This window comes from Mauremys mutica, chromosome 10 (assembly GCF_020497125.1).
Source record: "Mauremys mutica isolate MM-2020 ecotype Southern chromosome 10, ASM2049712v1, whole genome shotgun sequence".
Taxonomy (NCBI): domain Eukaryota; kingdom Metazoa; phylum Chordata; order Testudines; family Geoemydidae; genus Mauremys; species Mauremys mutica.
The window spans coordinates 38,765,192-38,785,481 of record NC_059081.1 but is presented as its reverse complement, the minus strand read 5'-3'; the positions used below and the strand labels follow the sequence as shown (position 1 = coordinate 38,785,481).

The 20,290-nt window shown below is 39.4% G+C and overlaps 1 protein-coding gene across 6 annotated transcripts in view; it reads right to left on the bottom strand.

The window, feature by feature from the left end:
* Nucleotides 1-20,290, bottom strand: part of DCAF17 (DDB1 and CUL4 associated factor 17) — a 50,115-nt gene that overhangs the window by 20,846 nt on the left and 8,979 nt on the right. For all 6 annotated transcript variants that reach the window (XM_045031641.1, XM_045031643.1, XM_045031642.1 and 3 more), the window contains 7 exons: nt 14,063-14,199; nt 12,801-12,879; nt 12,293-12,382; nt 9,006-9,113; nt 8,152-8,257; nt 3,551-3,693; nt 1,092-1,201 (listed from right to left, as the gene is read on the bottom strand). In XM_045031641.1, the coding sequence (XP_044887576.1) occupies nt 1,092-1,201; nt 3,551-3,693; nt 8,152-8,257; nt 9,006-9,113; nt 12,293-12,382; nt 12,801-12,879; nt 14,063-14,199 (773 nt within the window). The remainder of the gene's footprint in view (nt 1-1,091; nt 1,202-3,550; nt 3,694-8,151; nt 8,258-9,005; nt 9,114-12,292; nt 12,383-12,800; nt 12,880-14,062; nt 14,200-20,290) is intronic.

Sequence of the window (20,290 nt, the reverse complement as noted above, 5' to 3'; positions counted from 1 at the left end):
TGGTCTGAATGATAAAGTCAGATTTGTTTTATTTTAACAGGTTAAATCTGCTGGTAGGAAATAGAAAATGCACAGCATTAGTTGATCAAAGCTTATGCACCCAAAAAGGAGTTTGGGTCTCAAAGGTTTATTCTTAAGGCATGTGAATGAACTTGTGATAGTGGAAGCTGGAATTCTTAAAAAGCATCTGGATTGTTACATAGATTAGCAAAATACAAATTAAAGAAAAGTTTTCCTATGTAAGCAAAATCACAGCTATTTTCACTATTTTTTCAGAGCTATTTTCATACACAAGAATTACAGAGCACTATGAAGTATAACTGTGGGCTCACTCTTTTTGTATAGGAGCCTTTCCCTGCATGCTCCTTTTCTGGCAGATGGCCCTTTAATAGTGCTCTAGACTCAACCTGGTGTCTGAAAATTAAACCCTGATCTTTCTGGCTTCTTGTATCACCACTAGTAGTAGTGTCTTCCAAAAGAATGTCGCATTCTGGAGGATATACAAGGCAGAACATAATCCAGTTTATTTTTCCTAATTGCACTGCCTCTCTATTGCTTACAATACCAAAAAACATGTTAAGAAAACAAGCAAACATATCTAAGATGGAGTCATTTTTATAGTTACAATTGGGATCATAACACTCTAAGGCCTAAAGAGTTATGATATTCTCATCCCTATTTATCAAGCCAATGGTATTCTATGGTCCATTACCATAAATTTGCACAGGTAGTACATTTTGTGTTATATATACATGCACTCTCTCATGGAAGAGTAAGCTGGGTTCTTCCTACCTCATGTATCATGAAGGATCCAGTTTTCCCTTCCATAACTATATATAATGTTAATTATTTAATGTGCAATTTTATTTGGAGGTCAGAAAAAAAGAGAATTTGTAAAAAACCGCATGATGTCATTTTTACAGATGTGCTTTTCTGACTCTACACACATTAACAATGGCATTGCTCCTGGAACTCCATAATTACCCTGTCTAACTCTTAACCATCTCCTAAAATCAGGATGAGAATTAGATGTTACCCAGTAGCCTCTTTAATGAAAACAACAAGCTCTGAAAAAAAATTATTGCTCATACTTTATCAAATTTGGTCCCACGTGGATTATTCTGCCTGAAGTATCTGGATGGAAATATATCCAGTCGGGTTCTAATGAACAGCACTTCATATCCTGTATTCCATTTTTTGCCTGAAGGTGGAAGAGAAGGTTTAGAATGATTATATTTAGATCTGATTAAACTGGAAAAGCTCAGCTCCCACCCATCTATATCTGAGCGTTTTCAGTACTAGGTAGAACCATATAGACATTACAAAAAGTTGAAGCAGCAGTGGAGCTGAATCAGGAAGGGGAATAACAAACCCTTATGGAACACCAAGACTTAAAGAAATTCCATCACACTGGGTTGTAACATTATTTAGTATCCAATGAACAACGCCTTTAACATGATTAGACCTGTTCCTACTTCTCCTGAAACTACACATTGAAAATTAAAGACCTAGCCTGCAAACACTTCAGCAATTCAAAACAAAGTGAGCTTTGACTTGGGACGAGACCTATGAATAGCTTTTATACTAGCATTGAGTTTTAAAACAAACCCAAGACCTGGCCAGGTATGTGGAAAAGTTTACTGAGGTCTGTGAACTTGGGACGGTTTATGATTTCAGCCTCAAACTAGGCAAAATTCAGGCATTTTGGCAGAGTTTTGTTTTGAGTTAATTTGTAACAAACTTTTGTGAGTGTGAACTCACACAAAATAAAGCCGGGGCAAGAGGTTTGCCTGAGATCTGTGAAGCAAAAGCTCCACATTTTGTACAGCTGTACTTCACCATGAGGCTGAAGACCTGTATATTCTGATGTTAAAAGAGACAGGAAGGAAGGGACGTTGGTCTCAACAGACTAAGAGATGGGGACACGCATAGACGAGAAACTTCCCATTTGAAGAATCCTGACCTGACATGTTTTTAGCCTGAACAAGGAAGCCAAAATAAAGTCTGAAAAAGTGAGCTCATGCAAATGACGAAATGGTGGATAATACAACTTTTTAAAAAAGGACACAATTATAAACCCAGTGTTCAAAAACATTTTGAAAGAGAAACCACAAAAGGAGGATACTCCTGGTGAGAATTCTGTGCACAATATTTTAAAATTCTGCATATTTTATTTGTCAAAATTATACAATATAATCAGACCAGTTTCAATTATTTTGGTAATTTATTTCAAAATACCTGTCATCAAGTATGTCTGTAACAATACAGAAAACAAAAAAGATTCAGAAAATGTTTTTTGACAAATAGATTCCTTACTAGGCATATTAATGCAGAACTCTGAGTAATAGTTTATTTCAACTACAATATAGAACTGTATTTCTCACCTCCCCTCAGAAGCAGTGCAACGGTTTGGGAGAGTCAGGGGTAACAGAGGAGCTGAAGGAGAGGGAAGTAATTGCTGGGAAGGAGTCTGGTTGTCAACTTGGAGGGTTGTTGGGTGTGAGTGGGAGAAGTATAGAACAGGTTTTTTGGGGGGTTGGGAGGGACTGTTAGGGAGCCTTCCCTTTGCAGACCCTGGCTGACCCCTAGCCTCTCCCATTCAGTCAAGCACATCTGCCCGTCTGCATGTGTCCCTGCACCCCCACTCAGCCAGCCCCCAATCCTCCATCCCCGTGTCACCCTGCACCCCTCCCGCATCTGGCCCTGCACCCCCACTCAGACGGCCCCCTCCCCCTCATCCCTGTGTGGCCCTGCACTCCCATTCAGCCATCTCCCTACCCTGTCCCCATGTGTCCCTGCACCCCCACTGCCATTCAGCCCCTGCCCCAGTCTGTCTCTGCACCATTAGCCCTTACGAACCCCAGTCTGTGATCCCCTTCCCCAGCAGCCTCATGTGCCCACTGCTGACCATCCCCTAGCCTCCTGACCTGGCCCCAGGGGCAGGGCACTGTGAGGAATGTAGCCTCTTCTCTTCCCTATCTGCAGCTAGGGCTAGCCTGGGAGCATCTGCTCTGTTCTGGCACCACAGCAGCCCCTGGTGGGCAAAAGGCATAATTGCAGCAACTTTCCAACAGAATGTATTTTTTGCAGGAGAAAAAAATTCTGTGTGGCACATAAATTCTGTATGTGCACAGTGGCGCAGAATTCACCCAGGAGTAAAAGGATCAATCGCCAAATAGTAAAGCAGCTTATTTGTAAAATGGCTGTAGAGAGTGGGGAACAACATGGCACCATGCAGGGTATAGGTACAAGACTCAGCTCAACCCATCACTGTTGAGGAGGTAATGCTGTGGATGCAGGGGAAGGTAGGAAGCACCAGAAGCAACACTGGTAGGAAGAAAATATTTCCATTGCTTTGTGTTGATTCTTCTGGCAATTTCAGAAGCAGCATTGCTGGGCTATAGATGCAGCCCATTAAGTATGGCACTCCCTGGCCAAGGGGGCAATCAGCACATTAAGAGGGCACTGTAGGAGAGAATGGGAAAATCTTTATTGCTCCAAGTGTTACTCAGATGATAGGGTGAGTGAGGCTGCTATGTGAATATATTACCAAAGCATTGTCTTTCAGAGCACAAATATGGAAGACTCCTTTATGCTTTTTCTTGTTAGGTGTGATGATGTAATGCCAAGGGTATCCTCCAATTTGAAATGAGTTCTCCAGGGAAGACACTTCAAATAGCAAAGGTGGGGTATCTGTAAACATTGTGTAATGTTAAGATCATTATTAACAGCCTCATAATTCCATTGGTCTGTAGAATTCTAATTAAATTATTCTTAAAAACATCTAAAAACTCATTACAGTGTTTAATGTCATTGTGCACATAGAAATACAGTACAGATGGGTAACTAACTCTGGCATTACGTGCAAGAAAGTGTCTGAACTTTAATATTTCCCCCACTCATCTCTCTCAAGAAAACAGTGGAGGAATCACAATCAGTGTAATCTGCAGCTGAGTTTATAAATTATACAAATAGAAAATTTTAGGACTCGGTGCAGTAAATGGCAAAAGGAATCTAGTTTTCCCTTCAGCTCACGTGGAGCAAGTTACATTCAGCATTAATAATCTACTCATATAAATCCTCCGTGCAACAATGGGAGAAGGTAATTTACATAGCAACTTTAATCTAAATGGATACCAGAAAACTTTACAAACCTTTACTAACTAGTATCCTACAAATAATTTCTACAGCCACTAACATGGACCCAACTTTTGGGCTGAAAAACAGCCCTGTTTAACAGAATATTGCAATACTACAAAACAATCTGACAGAAAGTGAAGACTATTTGAAATTACAAGGGGAATTGAAATAGGTGGAATGTAATTACCCAAGCTGGAGTTTGGCCAGAGCAGCAACAATAATAATAATGATAATAAGGCCCACATCTCTGCTTTTGTAAAATATACTGTGGTACGTTTAATGACAAGAACTGATTATGACTTCAGCTTGATGTCTCTTTTGAAAGACTGAATTTACAGCAGTAAAGTACCCTCTTGTGCTGTGCTGGGGCATTGGTTATGTGCTGCTTTCGGGAAAAAAATGCCACCAACTGAATCAGCCACAGTACTTCTTGCAGCACCTTGAGTTTTCCCTAGATGTCTCAGCCAAATTTTGACCTGGTTTTATGCTGCTTAATTTGTGAGACTGAAAAAAATTACAGCTTGAAGTAGTCTGACTGCATCCAATACCTGAATTTACATTTAGCTAGTGCTCCCCCTTTTCCCCCCACGCATCTCAAGATCCCAAAGTGCTCAGCCAGCTATTCTGAGAGGAGTCGCTTTATCTGTCATGGGAATGAAACCACATCTGACTTGGAAAGTGGCAGCTGTTTAGCTGCAGCCAGTAGGTTAGGACAGGAAGTGAAGACGACTGCCTCTGATCTAACATTTAGTAAAAAGGGAGATTCTAAGCAAGATTTAATAACATAGGGTTAATAATAAATGATGTCTCTGGGGGGAAAAGTGCAATATGTGGTAGATCAGAAGCACTGGAAGAGGGTTGATAGCAAATAGAATTGGTTAAAAAATTAGAGGAAAACCTCATGAAACCTCATTCCCTGACAGGCTGATTATTTTCTTTATAAAAACATTTACTACTAAGAATCCTAAAAAAGTTCAGGGGGATTGACTAAATTACTAACTCTGAGCCCATTTTACGCCACAACAGCCTTAAAAAATATAGACCTCACAAGTCTCTCTCTCTTTACGCTTATGTTGTCTTTTGCCAACAATTTTAAAGATCAGACCCCAAAGCCACAGCAACTGCTATCACTATCTCCCACCTCTCCTTTCTTTCTTATGTGTTGCTTGCTCCCATTACCCAGCAGTCCACTGTTTATTAGAATACTGTCATTGTTCTTTAAAGCTCCTCCTAGAAATGTCAATTTTCAATCATTATTTGAGCCTCTTCAGTTCATTTCCACAAAATACTCTAGTATCATCTAAATGCAAAGCCTGATTTGCTCCTGGCAGTACTAGTATATTTGTTCTAAATTTGGAAAAACGATGAGCGAGATATTTTCCTCTCCATTTTTATGAAACTATTAAATCCTCTCATAATAAATGTTGGGGGGGGGTATTAAACAGAAGATAGTAGATTTATGATGGTTTAAAGGCGCTTTTTGCCTCTTTCAAATTTGGCCGGGGTCAGTAGTACATGAAAATCATTACCAGCCAACAGCTGTTTGGTGACCTATGTGCACTAACTTATTGATCTCTGTACAGTTCCTCTTGGATAGGTGTCCACATCACCTTTGTTGTTGTCAGTCTTGGCAGAGAGGCCAAGAACTGAATACACATGGAGACTGCTCTACCCTGTCAGCTGTAGAGGTGGTTTCTCCAGGTCAGGGTTACCCTTGCAGAGCAATGCTGGGAAGCGTGTGTTGCTTCTTCCCAGGATGTTTTTTTTCTGTGGAAAAATACAAGATTTCAAGTCCCCACAGCTTTCAAGCCTTCCACATAGCATCCCAAACAGTTAAGTTTCAACAAGCACAAGTTTAGACTCTGCAGTCTTCAAAAAGATCAGCTGCTTCTTCATGGAAGCACTAAATGTCACTGCACAGGCTAAATCAGCCATCTCACTCACAAAAGTTACATTCCTGTGGTTTTTGAGTTGTTTTCTATCTCCAAACAGCAGCTATAGTCAATGTTCATCAGAAGCTGAAAATGTCCTAACCACAAACTGTTCTTGAATAAAGTTCAAGATCAAAAAGGTTTCTTTTGCTTTTACTTTGTCTTTAAAACTCATGATCCAAAACTCTAAGGATCCACAAGCCTTGGAAATGTATCTAATATAAGCTGCCTTTCAAAACTCATACAGGCATATTCTCAACAGGGCATCCAACACTAAATCATGGTTTAGTATGCTATGTCAGAGAGGAACTGAAGAGAGATTTCCTAAACTCCCTCTCCTTTGCAGAACTTGATCCAATTTGGATCATCGTACAGTCTCATTTCTTGTTTTCATAAGATGTTACATAATTAAAGCTTTAGATTATTATTTAGCTCTATATTATATCTTTGTGAATTACTTGCATTAGGCTGAAGCATCTGGCTTGTTTTGTCTGCTATTACTATGGGAAATTCTTCAATAAAAATTAATGTAAATGTAAAATGCACTTTTTATATGGAAAATCATTTGTTAAAATATTGACTACAAAAGGCACATGATTTTATTTTATTTTATTTTTTAAAGGGCGCCTAAAACTGGTATTCTAAGTGCATATTTGACAGCAGTGGGAGCTGGCAATGGCTTAGCACTTTTGTGCCCAAATATTAATGTAGGAGGCTCCTACTTTTGCAGGGGCGGAGAGGAAAAAGTCTAGATTTTCTTTAATTAGAGAAAAACAATGTGCTGAGATGGGGAAGTCCTGGACTTGGGACCCACCTTAAGATCTCAGATGCACTGGTATAAAGATGCCTTTTGTATCTGAGAACTTTACACTCAAAAAGTAATAGTACAGAATGCCATATCTGTAAGCTGGACATAAGAGTTGTTTTCTAAAATAGGTTAGTTTTTCACTAAGAATTAAGCTCAATGTGACTGACACAGTATGGACAGCTAGAATGGTCAAACTGCAATTTGGATAAATTACATTCTGTCCCCTTGAGTTCTCCCCGCAGTTTAGATTAGATACAGTAATCTGTTTCTCACTTCCTATGTTATACCACTGTTACAGTCCTACCAAATTCACGCCATGAAAAATGCGTCATGGACCGTGAAATCTGGTCTCCGCCTGTGAAATCTGGTCTTTTGTGTGCTTTTACCCTGTATTACACAGATTTTACGAGGGAGACTAGCATTTCTCAAATTGGGGTTCCTGACCCAAAAGGGAGTTGTAGGGGAGTCATAAGGTTATTTTAGGGGGATTGCAGTATTGCCACCCTTATTTCTACGCTGCCTTCAGATCTGGACAGCTAGAGAGCAGTGTGGCTGTTGGCTGGGTGCCCAGCTTTGAAGGCAGTGCCCTGCCAGCAGCAGTGCAGAAATAAGGGTGGCAATACCATACCATGCCATCTTTACTTCCGCGCTGCTGCTGGCGGTGGCTCTGCCTTCAGAGCTGGGATCCTGGCCAGCAGCCACTGCTCTCTAGCTGTCCAGATCTGAAGGCAGTGCTGTCCCCAGCAGCAGTGCAGAAGTAAGGGTAACAGTATCGTAATCCCCCCAACAACTCCTTTTTGGGTCAAGAACTGTTCAATTACAACACCGTGAAATTTCAGATTTAAATAGCTCAAATCATGAAATTATTTTAAAAATCCTATGACTGTGAAATGGACCAAAATGGACCATGAATTTGATAGGGTCCTAACTATTGTGTAGCTTTTCTGTGTGCAATTTAACAGCTATCATGTTCCACCCCAGAAGTGGCTGTGTTACAGTGGTAGGTGAAGGGATTCCTGTTTATGCACAGTTTTTAGGTTCTGAAGCGGTTTTGTTCCTGTTCTAACTTTCTGTAGAAGTCCTATTTAGTAAATTCTTGGGTTTGGAAGTAAAACAGAAAACATTCTGAATTATAACATGAATACCCAATTAAAAGTAGAGGTACACAACAACACAACATGACACAGCAGTTTTAAATATTCTTGCTAGCAGTGAAAGATCAACAGATAAAACATAACAGCCATAAGTATCAATTATGCAAAGATAAAATACCTGTTATTTTAATGTTACAAGGAAGTCCAAATGGATACTTTCCTACAATTCCAACTTTACCATTCCAGTTGCATTTGCATCCCAAATCAAATTGCTGCTCTGTGAACTAAAATCATGCAAAACAAATTGGTTTTATTGATGTACACATTTGCTGTTCAGTTTTACTGCATTACTCAAATGGTTCATTTAAACCTAAAATCTTGTTTTCTAAGTACTAGTAAAAGGAGCAAATAATCCTGTGGCACCTTATAGACTAACAGATGTTTTGCAGCATGAGCTTTCGTGGGTGAATACCCACTTTGTCGGATGCAAGACATGAAAGCTCATGCTGCAAAACGTCTGTTAGTCTATAAGGTGCCACAGGATTATTTGCTGCTTTTACAGATCCAGACTAACACGGCTACCCCTCTGATACTAAGTACTAGTAGATTTTTTTGGCTAAAGGAATTTAAATTATTGTTCCTAGACTCTCTCTGATTCCATTTCATATCAAGGAGTCTTCCTTGCCCATTGGTTTCCAATCTCAATACTTCTTCCTGTTACGACAGAAATGACATGTAGCAGTCTGTAGATACTTGTTTTGGTAAGCTGTCTCTATGTCTGAGTAAGATCTCTATTTATGTACCCACCCTATGTACATTTTACAAATTGAGAATAATACTATTGGAATTGTTTGGTAAGGTAGTCTGCCCATTCATACCTTAGACTGTAATTTTCTTAAAGCATGGATTCTAACCTTTGTTTGGTGCATTTCTCCTATAGTAAAGTGTCAAATTCATATACAGTGCTAAATTAATAATAATCAGTTTCCTCAAAGTATAGTAGGTTGTGTGTCAAATTCCATACTCTATTACCTGCTCAAAGATAGACTGGAAGCTATAGAGCTTGACCAGACCCACGCTAGACATCACAATCAGCATTCCATGAGAAAAAGCGACATCTGTTACATTGTTCCCAAATATCTGGCTTAAGGAAAAGAAAATATTCCATCAGGAAAGAGATCATTAAAAAGAAAATGTAAAACACTAAGGCTGCTTGACACAGAAATTGATTCGCTTTGTTTTACAGTCTCATTTCCTGCTACACTCTTCTCCAAAATTGCTGACAGATGTTTTATTTTAGATGGTTTTGCAAATCAGCTATTCTTTTGTACTTCAGTAATAATACTTTGCACTTCTGTACCATCTGAAGTCAGAGAATCTTTACCGACATTCGTTCTCAACATGCGTCTAAAACAGGTAACTTGTTACCCTGTTTTTACAAATTCACACAGTGATGAAGTTGGTTAAGGGCACATGATAAATCAGTAGCAGAGCTGGAAATACAATCTTTTAATCCTGATTCCTGGTTTGCTGCTATAACTGGAGGCAAGTGTTCATTCTGCTCAGGGATCCAGGACAGCACATAACTGAAAAGTTAATTATGTTACTAATGCATCAGTCAGGATACAATATTGGACGTTTAAGCTCTGAACCTGAACCCAAGTTAGATAGGTCCGTGGAGAGGTGCTTATGCTCTTAATGACACTGCATTATTCATTTTGTCCAGAGTGCCTCACGCATCTCCACGAAGGAAAACAACAAAAAATGCAAACAAACTTTTGCTGGATGTAAACAGATGAACTTTATTCCTAATATTTAATGGGCCACACATGCGCTTCCAAGCTGCATTTCTTCCTACATTTATAAAGCATTTATGAAGAGTAAAGTTTTCACTCTGCTAATCAGATATATTTTATGGAAATTTGGTTAAAATGGGGGAGAGGAAAAGCCAAAAACAAGCATCAGATCAGATGTTCTTTGACCCATATGTAGGACAAAAAACCCAAACCATTTGGATCTGCAGCACATCTCAGGAACCACATCCCAAATACATGCTGTCAGATTCTGGCTGTCTTAGAAATACATGTATTGCCTGCTTCACAGGCCAGAGGGGGCCAAATCAGTGGGGATTAGATCTGAATCTACATGCCCTATTTAATGCTCTCTCCTCAGAACTAGTCACTATTTGTACAGCTGGTTGGAAAATTTCTAATGAAATGTTTTTTCATTGAAATTTGCCAATTTATCAAAATCAAAATGTTCCGCGAAGACAGCTTGATTTCTGTGAAGTTCTGACAGAACTTAGGCAGGATTCTGATGAAATCCTGCCTGGTTTCCTGCCAGCTTGCTTGTGGGCATGCTGGGGAGCCCAAGCTTCCAAGTCCTTGGCAGCCCACGTTCCCAGGGCTTCCAGGATGTGTGGCTCCGGGGCAGCCTGCCAGACAGACTGCTCCAGAACCAGGGTTCATTCCCTTTCACAGAGAATTTCAACATTTTTGCTTTTCAGTCTGAATTGGAACAAAACCAAATGTCAAAATCCTCCACAAAACAGAATTACCTTTCTCTGCCCAGCTCTAATTATTTGTATTTCTGTAGGGCCTAAGAACTCCAGTCAAGAATTGGGGTCTTGCAGTGCTAAGCTTGGGCAGACGAGTAACAAAAAAGCCAACCCCTGCGGCTCAGAGCTACATCAACAGTACACATTGGAATAAGGCCATCTCTGTCCTCCACACTGGCCAGTCTGCCAGTGGAGAAAAAAGGGGAATGAAGATTGGCACTAGGGCCTGTTGGGAGAGCAGCAATCAGAACAGCAGAAAAAAGGTCATGTTTTGCAGAGCTTAGGAGGGCTTGCTCTGATTCCAAGCCCTCTGCCTCAGAGGTCTCAGCTCCCTTCAGCACCAACTAGATGGCTGAGATGGGGAAAGGATACTCATCTGCACCAATGGATCAGCACTTCACCAATTTCTGATACACCTCTACCTCAATATAACACTGTCCTCGGGAGCCAAAAAATCTTACCACGTTATAGGTGAAACCGTGTTATATTGAACTTGCTTTGATCCACCGGAGCACTGCTTTACTGTGTTATATCCAAATCCGTGTTATATCGGGTCACGTTATATCGAGGTAGAGGTGTACTAACTTGCCAGGTGGCATTAACCCTTGATTCTACACCCAGTGCAATCAATGGCAAAACTCCCACTGATTTCAGTGGTGCAGAATTGGGCCCTTAGGCAGGGTCTGCCAGTAGTTCCTTTATAAGTGTTTTTGGCATATATATTTAATCTCAAATTTGACCCTCACAGCTGAAATCTCTTCATTACATTTCCTAGACAGGTTTGTTTTCAATTATATCAAATTCTGTGCTTTGTGGTAAACTTTAAATAAAAACATACCAGCATATAAGATGTTAGATTTCTAGTTTGTGGCAGACATTAATTTACATAGGCTCTTGAGTAATTTATGTTTTGCTATAAAATAACCCCACTTATGATTTTCATAGATTCTAGGACTGGAAGGGACCTCGAGAGGTCCTCATGGCAGGACCAAATACTTCTAGAACATCCCTGATAGACATTTATCTAACCTACTATTAAATATTTACACATAGAGTAAATAATTATTTGTAAATTAAATAATTTAAATTAAATTAAATAAATATTGTGTAAATTAAATAATTTACACATAGTGCATTCAGTGAGATTAACTGTGTTGCCTTTTTTCCCCCCCCACCACTTGTTCACCACCCAATTTGCAAACTTTATTTTGCAACTCAAACTATTTATGGACAGAGGTGCTTATTGATAGTAAAATTTCACTGCTGCTTTTCTCATCAATAGCCTCCTCATGCACATGCTATTACAGACAAGTTTCAGATAGGACATATTTCTTCTTGACTGGCACAACAAGACTCACATTTTTATTATTTTTCTAGTATCTTTCCAGATTAATATAAACACAAATTAAAAATCCCTCACTATATGTAGTATTTACAGATTATACCCCACAGCTAGCTTCCTTAAAAACCCCAATTCCCAACTCTCTTCTTCCTTTAAGAAGGAATTAGTTTCAAACAACCTTTCCTAGCACCTACAGAACAGATCCGGTGCACTTGGTATTTTCCCTGCAGGTCACTTGTGTGAAGAATCACTCTGTGGTTGTTTCTATCCAAAGGAAGTGGGATACTGTTACATTCACTAGGGAAATAAGCCACTGCATTATACAAATTAGTCCTGCATTATTGGGACGTGCAATGAGGCAACACAATGCTTTTTAAATTACTACACCTTGAAGCATAGTTAATATAGAAAGTAACTCACTTTTTTGTTTATCTCCAGCATTCCAATAAATTTCAGAGGTAGAACTCTGAATACAGCAAGAAAGAATAGCACAGACTGCTGGATGCCTGCCTGGGGAAGAACAGTAACACTGAACTTAGTTATTGTATTTCAGGCAATATTACATGCTAGGCCATGAAGCTAACAGTAGGAAACCATGATAAATATTGTTCAGAGCTTTACAACACCCTGTGAGTTAGGGGAGGATTATCACCTTTTTTTCACAAGGGGAGACTGAGGCTCAGAGAACTTGTAGTCATACCCAAAGCCCTATGAGGAAGGGAGGGTCTCTTGACCCGGTTCTGTCCTCTAATCACAAAGCCAGTCATGTTTTCTCTTCTAGTAACATAAAAGAGGAGAGTGTTAACGTACCTGCATTAGGTAATGCCACAGGGTCAGCTCACGAAGAGTCCTCTCTCAACCTCTGGACTTATCCTGTAAATATTTGGCTATATATACCTCACCTCACAGAATGCTTGAGTAAACCTACCTGCTGTGCTGCTGCTGTAAATTTATGCTGAGCTGACTTGACAACCATAATCTCCTGAGGAGTGTCCCAGCTCAGATACCTATTGGTGATAAAAATGCATTTTTAAATGTAGTAGTTTTTTTAAAGACTTTCTTAAGGCAAATGCACCATTTCACACGGAAAGCTTTTTGCAATACAGGTTATAACACAAGTCAGATCATGTGGATGCTGGAGCAGATCCCAGTATCTGGCCAAGCTCTGCTTGTTAAACCATCTAAGGTAAAGTGTGTTTGGGCACCTGGAGTAGCACAACAGTGATGGAGCTGGGGGCCAAGATCTGGTTCACTTTATTGAGACAATGAGACAAGCACTACTGCAAGCTCTTAAGATATTAAGACTGGCTAATGCACTTTTCCCCTTTCCCTTCATAAACCAGTTTTCTGATTCTGCAGCATAAAAAGGGTCATTTCCTCTGGGAATTAAAAGAAAAACTTGCAGTTCTCCAGTAGCAGTAATTGCCCTCCTCTTAAATGGAAAAATGGATACTTTGTGCAAAAGAACATTCATAAGTTAGAATTGTCTATTTCTGAATTGTTAATATTTTCCTTGTTTTATGAAATTTTCTTTTCACATCTTAAAAGGTACATTCTGGCATGCTGTTGTTGCAATATTAAAAGTTGTAAAATTGGCAGAGAAAAGCCGGTGTTAGCCTGATTTTGTGGTTTTCTTGCTTTTCCAGATGAGTTAACTGGAAATGTAGGTGTAAACTCAAGTCCCTAACATTTACAGTGCTGAAGTTTAAAACTTTTCTAAAAGAAAATTCGGTGTGGTAACTGTGCTCACAAAAGATGCCAGACTGAGAGCCTTGAAGTCATCCATAGAGTAGGTACAGCATGGGACCAGCACTGCAGGCTGCCATTCATTGCATCAACAACGTGCCTTCATTCTGATCTGGAGGATAGTTCACCTCCATGCTATTCAACCACTTGCACCTCCACGGAGTCTGAAAGAATGGTGTTATTTGCTGATGAGTTTTGGGCTTCATCCTTTTCCTGCTGTGAATTTGAGAGAAATTTCATCCAGAAAAATGTATTTTCCAGACCTCTGGCTAAACAATATAGGTTCTGCCCCTCCAAAGTAACAGTGTTAAACAAAGCTTTGTGACTGCATAGGAACAAAATAGCTTTAATATATAACAAATTAAGTGATTTTCTCCTATAGTACTGCTATAATCCTAAATAATTAAACCTTTACTTGTAGAAAGTCCAGCCAATAATTAATACCTGAATTTGCAGTAGGGTGGAAGGTATATTTTTTCCAGTATTTCTCCAGTATTAGCAGAGAGACGAAGGAGCCAGTTATGAGCAGTCAAAACTGCAAGAGAAGATTTATAGTCTGGTGGACTGGGAAGCGTTTCCCCCTATATAAAAAGAAGTTATCAGTCAAAAGTTTGAATGTGAACATGAGGAAAGCCATACTGCCTACTTCCTATAGTTTTTTAAAGCAAACTATCTGGCCTAGATGGAGATTAGGGGGCAGATTTTTGAACACCATCCTCCCTTTTCACACTCACAGTATGCAGGTACAAATAACTGTGGGCACAATTGTTTGTAGGTGTAATTGATATTGCTTAGGCTGAATCTACATGGAGAAATTGACAGGCAAAATTATTGTGGAATAAGCTATACCAGAATAGCTTCCTATATGGACTCACTTTTTTGGGTACATCCACACTATCCGCCGGATTGGCGGGTAGCGATAGATCTATTGGGGATCGATTTATCGCGTCTCGTCTAGACGCGATAAATCTGTAATAGAGCATCCACACAAGGAATTATTCTGATATAATTTATTTACTCTGTAATATCTAATTATTCCAGACAGCTATGCTGGTCAATCTCCCTATCTCCCCGACAAGGCCTTAGAAGTCTAACTGCTTGATATTAAGCAGTTGGATGTCATGCCAATTGTGCTTACAAAACTGCAGGTTCAAAAAAGATGTAAGTAGAGGCCAAACACAAAATCAGTGTCTTAGTGATGGATGGTGTTTACAAACCCAGACTGAAACACAGATACAATTAAAATGTCCTGCAATAAAAATGAAACATACAGACACAAGACTGCAACAGTTTTAAAGTTGGTTGTAGGACGTCTGGGAGCCACTAGGGGAACGGTGGATGCATAGTTTTATAACTACCTTTTGCCACCTCTAAAATCCACAACCAGCAGTAACTGATTCGCTTTCCTACCCCCATGCCCCATCTAATATTCATCAGATATTCTATAACTCTTTTCTTTTAATTTAATAGCAGTACAGATGCTGTTCCATCTCCAGACTTTCTACAAAATCCTAAAAAGCAGAAGGTGTCAGACAGCCCTTTTGCAGCAAGATGGCCGACGAGGGAGAGGCTGCTCCTCTGAGACTATATGAAATTATGGACTAGCTAAAACAAATCTCAAGTGATATATCTTGAGAAAAATATCTGAAGATTTAACTGAAATCAAAACTATTACAAATTGGCTTGATGTGTACTAGTAAGACTCAGCATCAAAACTAGAGGAAGCTGAAAACAGAATCTCCTCACTAGAAGACACAGTGAGTACTATGAATATAACCTCAGAGCAACAGAAAAGGACCACTAAAACACTGCAGGAGAAGGTTAATGATCTCGAGGGAAGATCAAGGAGAAAAATATCTGAGATTGTGGGTCTCCAAGAGGGGTTGGAAAAAGGGAAGCTTGTGGAATTTTTATCTACCATGTTGCCAGCTCTTTTTGTCTCTCTCCTACCAATCAAAGTTAAATATTGAGAGATTCCATCGCTCATTTGTGCAAAAATCCACTCCAGATACAAAGCACCAGGCCATAACTAAGATTTTTAAAATACAGTTTTAAGGAACTCATTCTTAAAAAAGAACTTAAAAACCTAACATGGAAGGGACACAGGCTGATGACTACACTAAGGATGTGGTGAAGAGAGCTACATTTAACAGATCAAGAGCTGTAGCCAAAGGATTGGGTTTGGACTACTTCATTTCCTTCCCTTCTACTTTCGAAGTTAAAAGGGGAGGCAAGATGGTTTTATGATAGCAGAAGAAGTTGAAAGGTGTCTGATCTCACTACAGAGAAAAAAAGGAAAAAAAAAAAAACCTGTAAAAGATACAGATGAGATGCATTAAAACAACTTTACCAGATAAGTCACTGCAGTGGTGGAATTTAGTTCTCAGTCTAACAAAACAATTGTAAAAGACAAATCCACCATTTTGTCCCCTTACTTTTCATTTCTTTGAACTTCCGTGGTTCATCAGCAGAGGGGGCTGGCTGGGAAGTGAATGGCTGGGAAGAAGGATCTCATCTCTGATTTGAATTTTGACCCTCCATCCAAACTCAAGAAGCCACTATGTGCTCCACCTGCTGCTGTGAGCAGGTTGAAGGGTTACAATATGGACATACCTGCTTTGCCTGCATCCACCCTAGCCCATGCCCCTCATTAATCCAGTGTACCAGGAGCATATCCACATTCAAGACCCTCACTCCAACCAAACTGCTTAACTGGACCCGTGGACTCCTTACACCCATGGATCAGTAAGGTGCCACAGAGAAGTGTGGTTTTGTTTTCGGTCTGAGGCACTCTTGCTCCTGATATCTTTTCCAACCCTTCCTCACCTTTTTTTATTTTTAAAGTCTTCCTCCTCTTTCCCCTTCCTTGATAATTTTGTTTCATCCCCATCTAATTTCCTAGATTTTGGGTTTATAGTAAATTTGGAAATATTCAATCCATTTGCCCTAAATGTACACTTATAAGAGATATCAGATCTAAATAGTGTAATGAAGATTTCAGTTGAATGATGAACTGTTCCAATTCCCCACCTGTAAAGAAATCTGATCTCCTAAAATCCTATCCAAGAATAATTATTATTGTTGTTTATGATTTGCCAAATTTCTGAGAATGTGTTATTATGACACTGTTGTATGCAGTGTAGTTGTAGCCGTCTTTTTTTTCAGTAATATTCAGGTTTTTTCTTTAGTTTTTATTTTTGTTAGAGTTGAAATAAATGTTATGCTGATTTACACGGGTGACTATGGAGTTTACACTATAATCCAGCGTGGACAAGGCTCCAGGGGCAAAGTTTAGGAAAAACTGTTCTGCTAATCAACCCTTATCTGCAAACGATCCAGTTATGTTGGAATAAGGTTGTTTAAACAATTTGTATAACTTTTTTTTATATATTCACTATAGACCTGTTCTTAAGTTGAGACAAGTATCAGAGGGGTAGCCGTGTTAGTCTGGTTCTGTAGAAGCAGCAAAGAATCCTGTGGCACCTTATAGACTAACAGATGTTTTGCAGCATGAGCTTTCGTGGGTGAATACCCACTTCTTCGGATGCAAGCAAGCACTGCTTGCATCCGAAGAAGTGGGTATTCACCCACGAAAGCTCATGCTGCAAAACATCTGTTAGTCTATAAGGTGCCACAGGATTCTTTGCTGCTTCTAAGTTGAGACAGTAGTCTTCTTCATACTTTTTTTGTTGTTGGGAATAGTGCAGAAACCACGACCTCCCTTGATATGAGACTACTTCTTCTTTATCAAATTAAAGGGAATCCAGATATGCCCCAGTTGGGTGTTTTGAGTTGTGGGGGAAAGGAGTGATGAGGCCACTCTTCATATGCCCAGGGTGGTGAGAAGGAATCCAGATATGCAGCTCAAGCAATGAGAAGTATTCAGCCACCTGATAAAGAGATATTTGATTTAAACACGCCTTATGGCTAATATTATAAACTATGTTTCCTGGAACATCAAAGGGGTCAATCATCTTATAAAAAGAAAAATTGTCACTCATCTTAGAACACTGAAAGCAGATATCTTCCTACAAGAAACCCACTTAATGACTTGGAGGCAGAGACATTTAGGATAGGTGGAGGGGTGCTTAACAAGTTCTCCTCTGCAGCCAAACATGTAGCAATATTGTTTCATAAAAGACTCACTTTACAAATTCTAGATGTAAATGAAGATCAAGAAGGTACTTTTTATTGGTGAAGGCTATGACCTCTGACTCTATATATACCCCTGATGTATGTTGACCCAATAAACTATAACAGGGTACAAAAAAGAACTAGATAAATTCATGGAGTATAGGTCCATCAATTGCTATTAGCCAGGATGGGCAGGAATGGTGTCCCTAGCCTCTGTTTGCCAGAAGCTGAGAATGGGTGACGGGATGGATCGCTTGTTGATGATTACCTGTTCTGTTCATTCCCCCTGAGGCACCTGGCATTGGCCACTGTTGGAAGACAGGATATTGGGCTAGATGGACCTTTGCTCTGAACCAGTATGGCCATTCTCATGTTCTTACGTTCTTAATAAAGATGCTCCACTTTTTAAAAACACTTCCCCCCCTGAAATTAATATGCCATTAGAATCAATCATCATCACAGGAGATCTTAATGAAGTATTGGATCCTTTTTTAGACAAATCAGGCCAGCCCCAACATACACAATTACATACAAGAAATATTATAAAAGATTATAAGGAAGAATTGGGGTTAAAAGATGCATGGTGGTTGCAGAACCCTTGGATGAAGGATTTTACTTTTTTTTTTCTCCTCCTTGCAGTCCAAATATTCACAAATAGATTTCTTCTTGATTTCTATGAATCTGGTAGACTCAGTGCTCAATAATGAAATCAAGTCTATTATGATCACTTATCATGCACCAGGATGCTACACCTCCCAAGACAAATTGGACTTGTAAAGATAGATACTGAACTCCACTCTTGTGAAAGATAAACATTTTCAGAACTATGTCACAGAAGAAATTCAGTTTTTTTCCTAAACAAATGACCCACCAGAGATATCCCAATCCACCCTATGTGATACACTAAAAGCTTTTATTAGAGGCAGGATTATTTCCTATTCAGCAGGTAGGCAGAGGGCTAGCCAGGCTCAGGTCCTAGAATTAACCAAACAACTTAAAGCTATGGACATAAAATGTGCAAACTAGTCCCACCAAGAAAATCTTAAAAAATTAATCAATCTTTGGTAAGAAGTAAATAGACTGACTTCAGCACAAGCCCCCAATTTGCTCTTTTTAGACTCACACAAGAGATACTGGGAGTCAGGGGTAAGAGTGGTGAAAATTCTCAGATATAGATTAAAAGTAAGCAGTCAAAGGTCCCAAATACGATCACTCAAATCATAACAAGGGCAGGTTATTACTAATCAAAAAGAGATCAATGATCAATTTTTGAAATTCTACCAGGCTCTTTACAATAATGATTCACCACTTGACCCAGACGAACTAAATAATTTTATTAAAGCTCTTAACTGCCCACAATCTCATAAGAACAGCAGACCAGGCTGGCCTTTCCCTTGCAATCAGAGAAATTAATCAAGGCCATGGAGGAAATTAATCTGGCCAAGACCCCTGCTATCAAAGTTTCAAAAACATTCTGGCCCCTAAGCTGTTATACTTTTCTAAGATGCCTTAAAGAAAGGTATGCTACCTCCTACTATGAGAGGGGCCCTAATTACTGTATTACTTAAACCAGCTAAGGATGCTCAAAACTGTAACAGCTATAGATCCATCTCATTAATCAATACTGATGTAAAAATACTTTCACAAATATTGGCTAAGAGACTGGAAAAAGTAATGAATGAAATGGTTAACCCCAAACAGGTGGAATTTATTTTAAAAAGGCATAGTTCACACTCTAGAAATTCCCATGGAATTGTTTCATTCAGTGCAGAGAAAGCCTTCGACAGAATGAACTGGCAATATCTGTTTGTGACCCTGGATAAATTTGGCTTGGGAAAGTCCTTCATTTCATGGATAAAGCTGTTAGGATCCGAGAATTGGGATTGGAATATAACAAATACACCTCTACCTCGATATAATGCTGTCCTCGGGAGCCAAAAAATCGTACTGCATTATAGATGAAATTGCGTTATATTGAACTTGCTTTGATCCACCAGAGTGCACAGTTCCACTCCTCCCCCTGAGCACCGTTTTACCGCATTATATCCGAATTTGTGTTATATCGGGTCATGTTATATCGGGGTAGAGGTGTAGCACAATATCTCCCTGCCCCTTTGACCTGTTTCAGGGAGCAAGACAGGGATGTCCTCTCTCTCCCCCCTCCTATTCAATCTAGCATTAGAACCACTTGCAGTAGAAATTAGGGAACATCAAAATATTCAATGGATCAAATCAGAGACTCAGGAGACAATAAATCAGAGACTCAGGAGACAAATTTTTCTATATGCAGATGACATTCTCCTATATATTAAAAATCCAGATCAATCTATTCTAAATATTCTACAAACTATAGATAACTGGTAAATTCTCTGGCTACAAGATAAATTTGAAACAATAAAGATCTCATTGGATTTAGATGGAAGTGGCTCTACCTGTAGAGGGATATTTAGATGGCAAAAGACAAATCTCGGATATTTTGGCATCCTCTTCCTTAAGGAAGTTAAAAGCACAGTCAAGGTTACCCTCACCCCATTAATC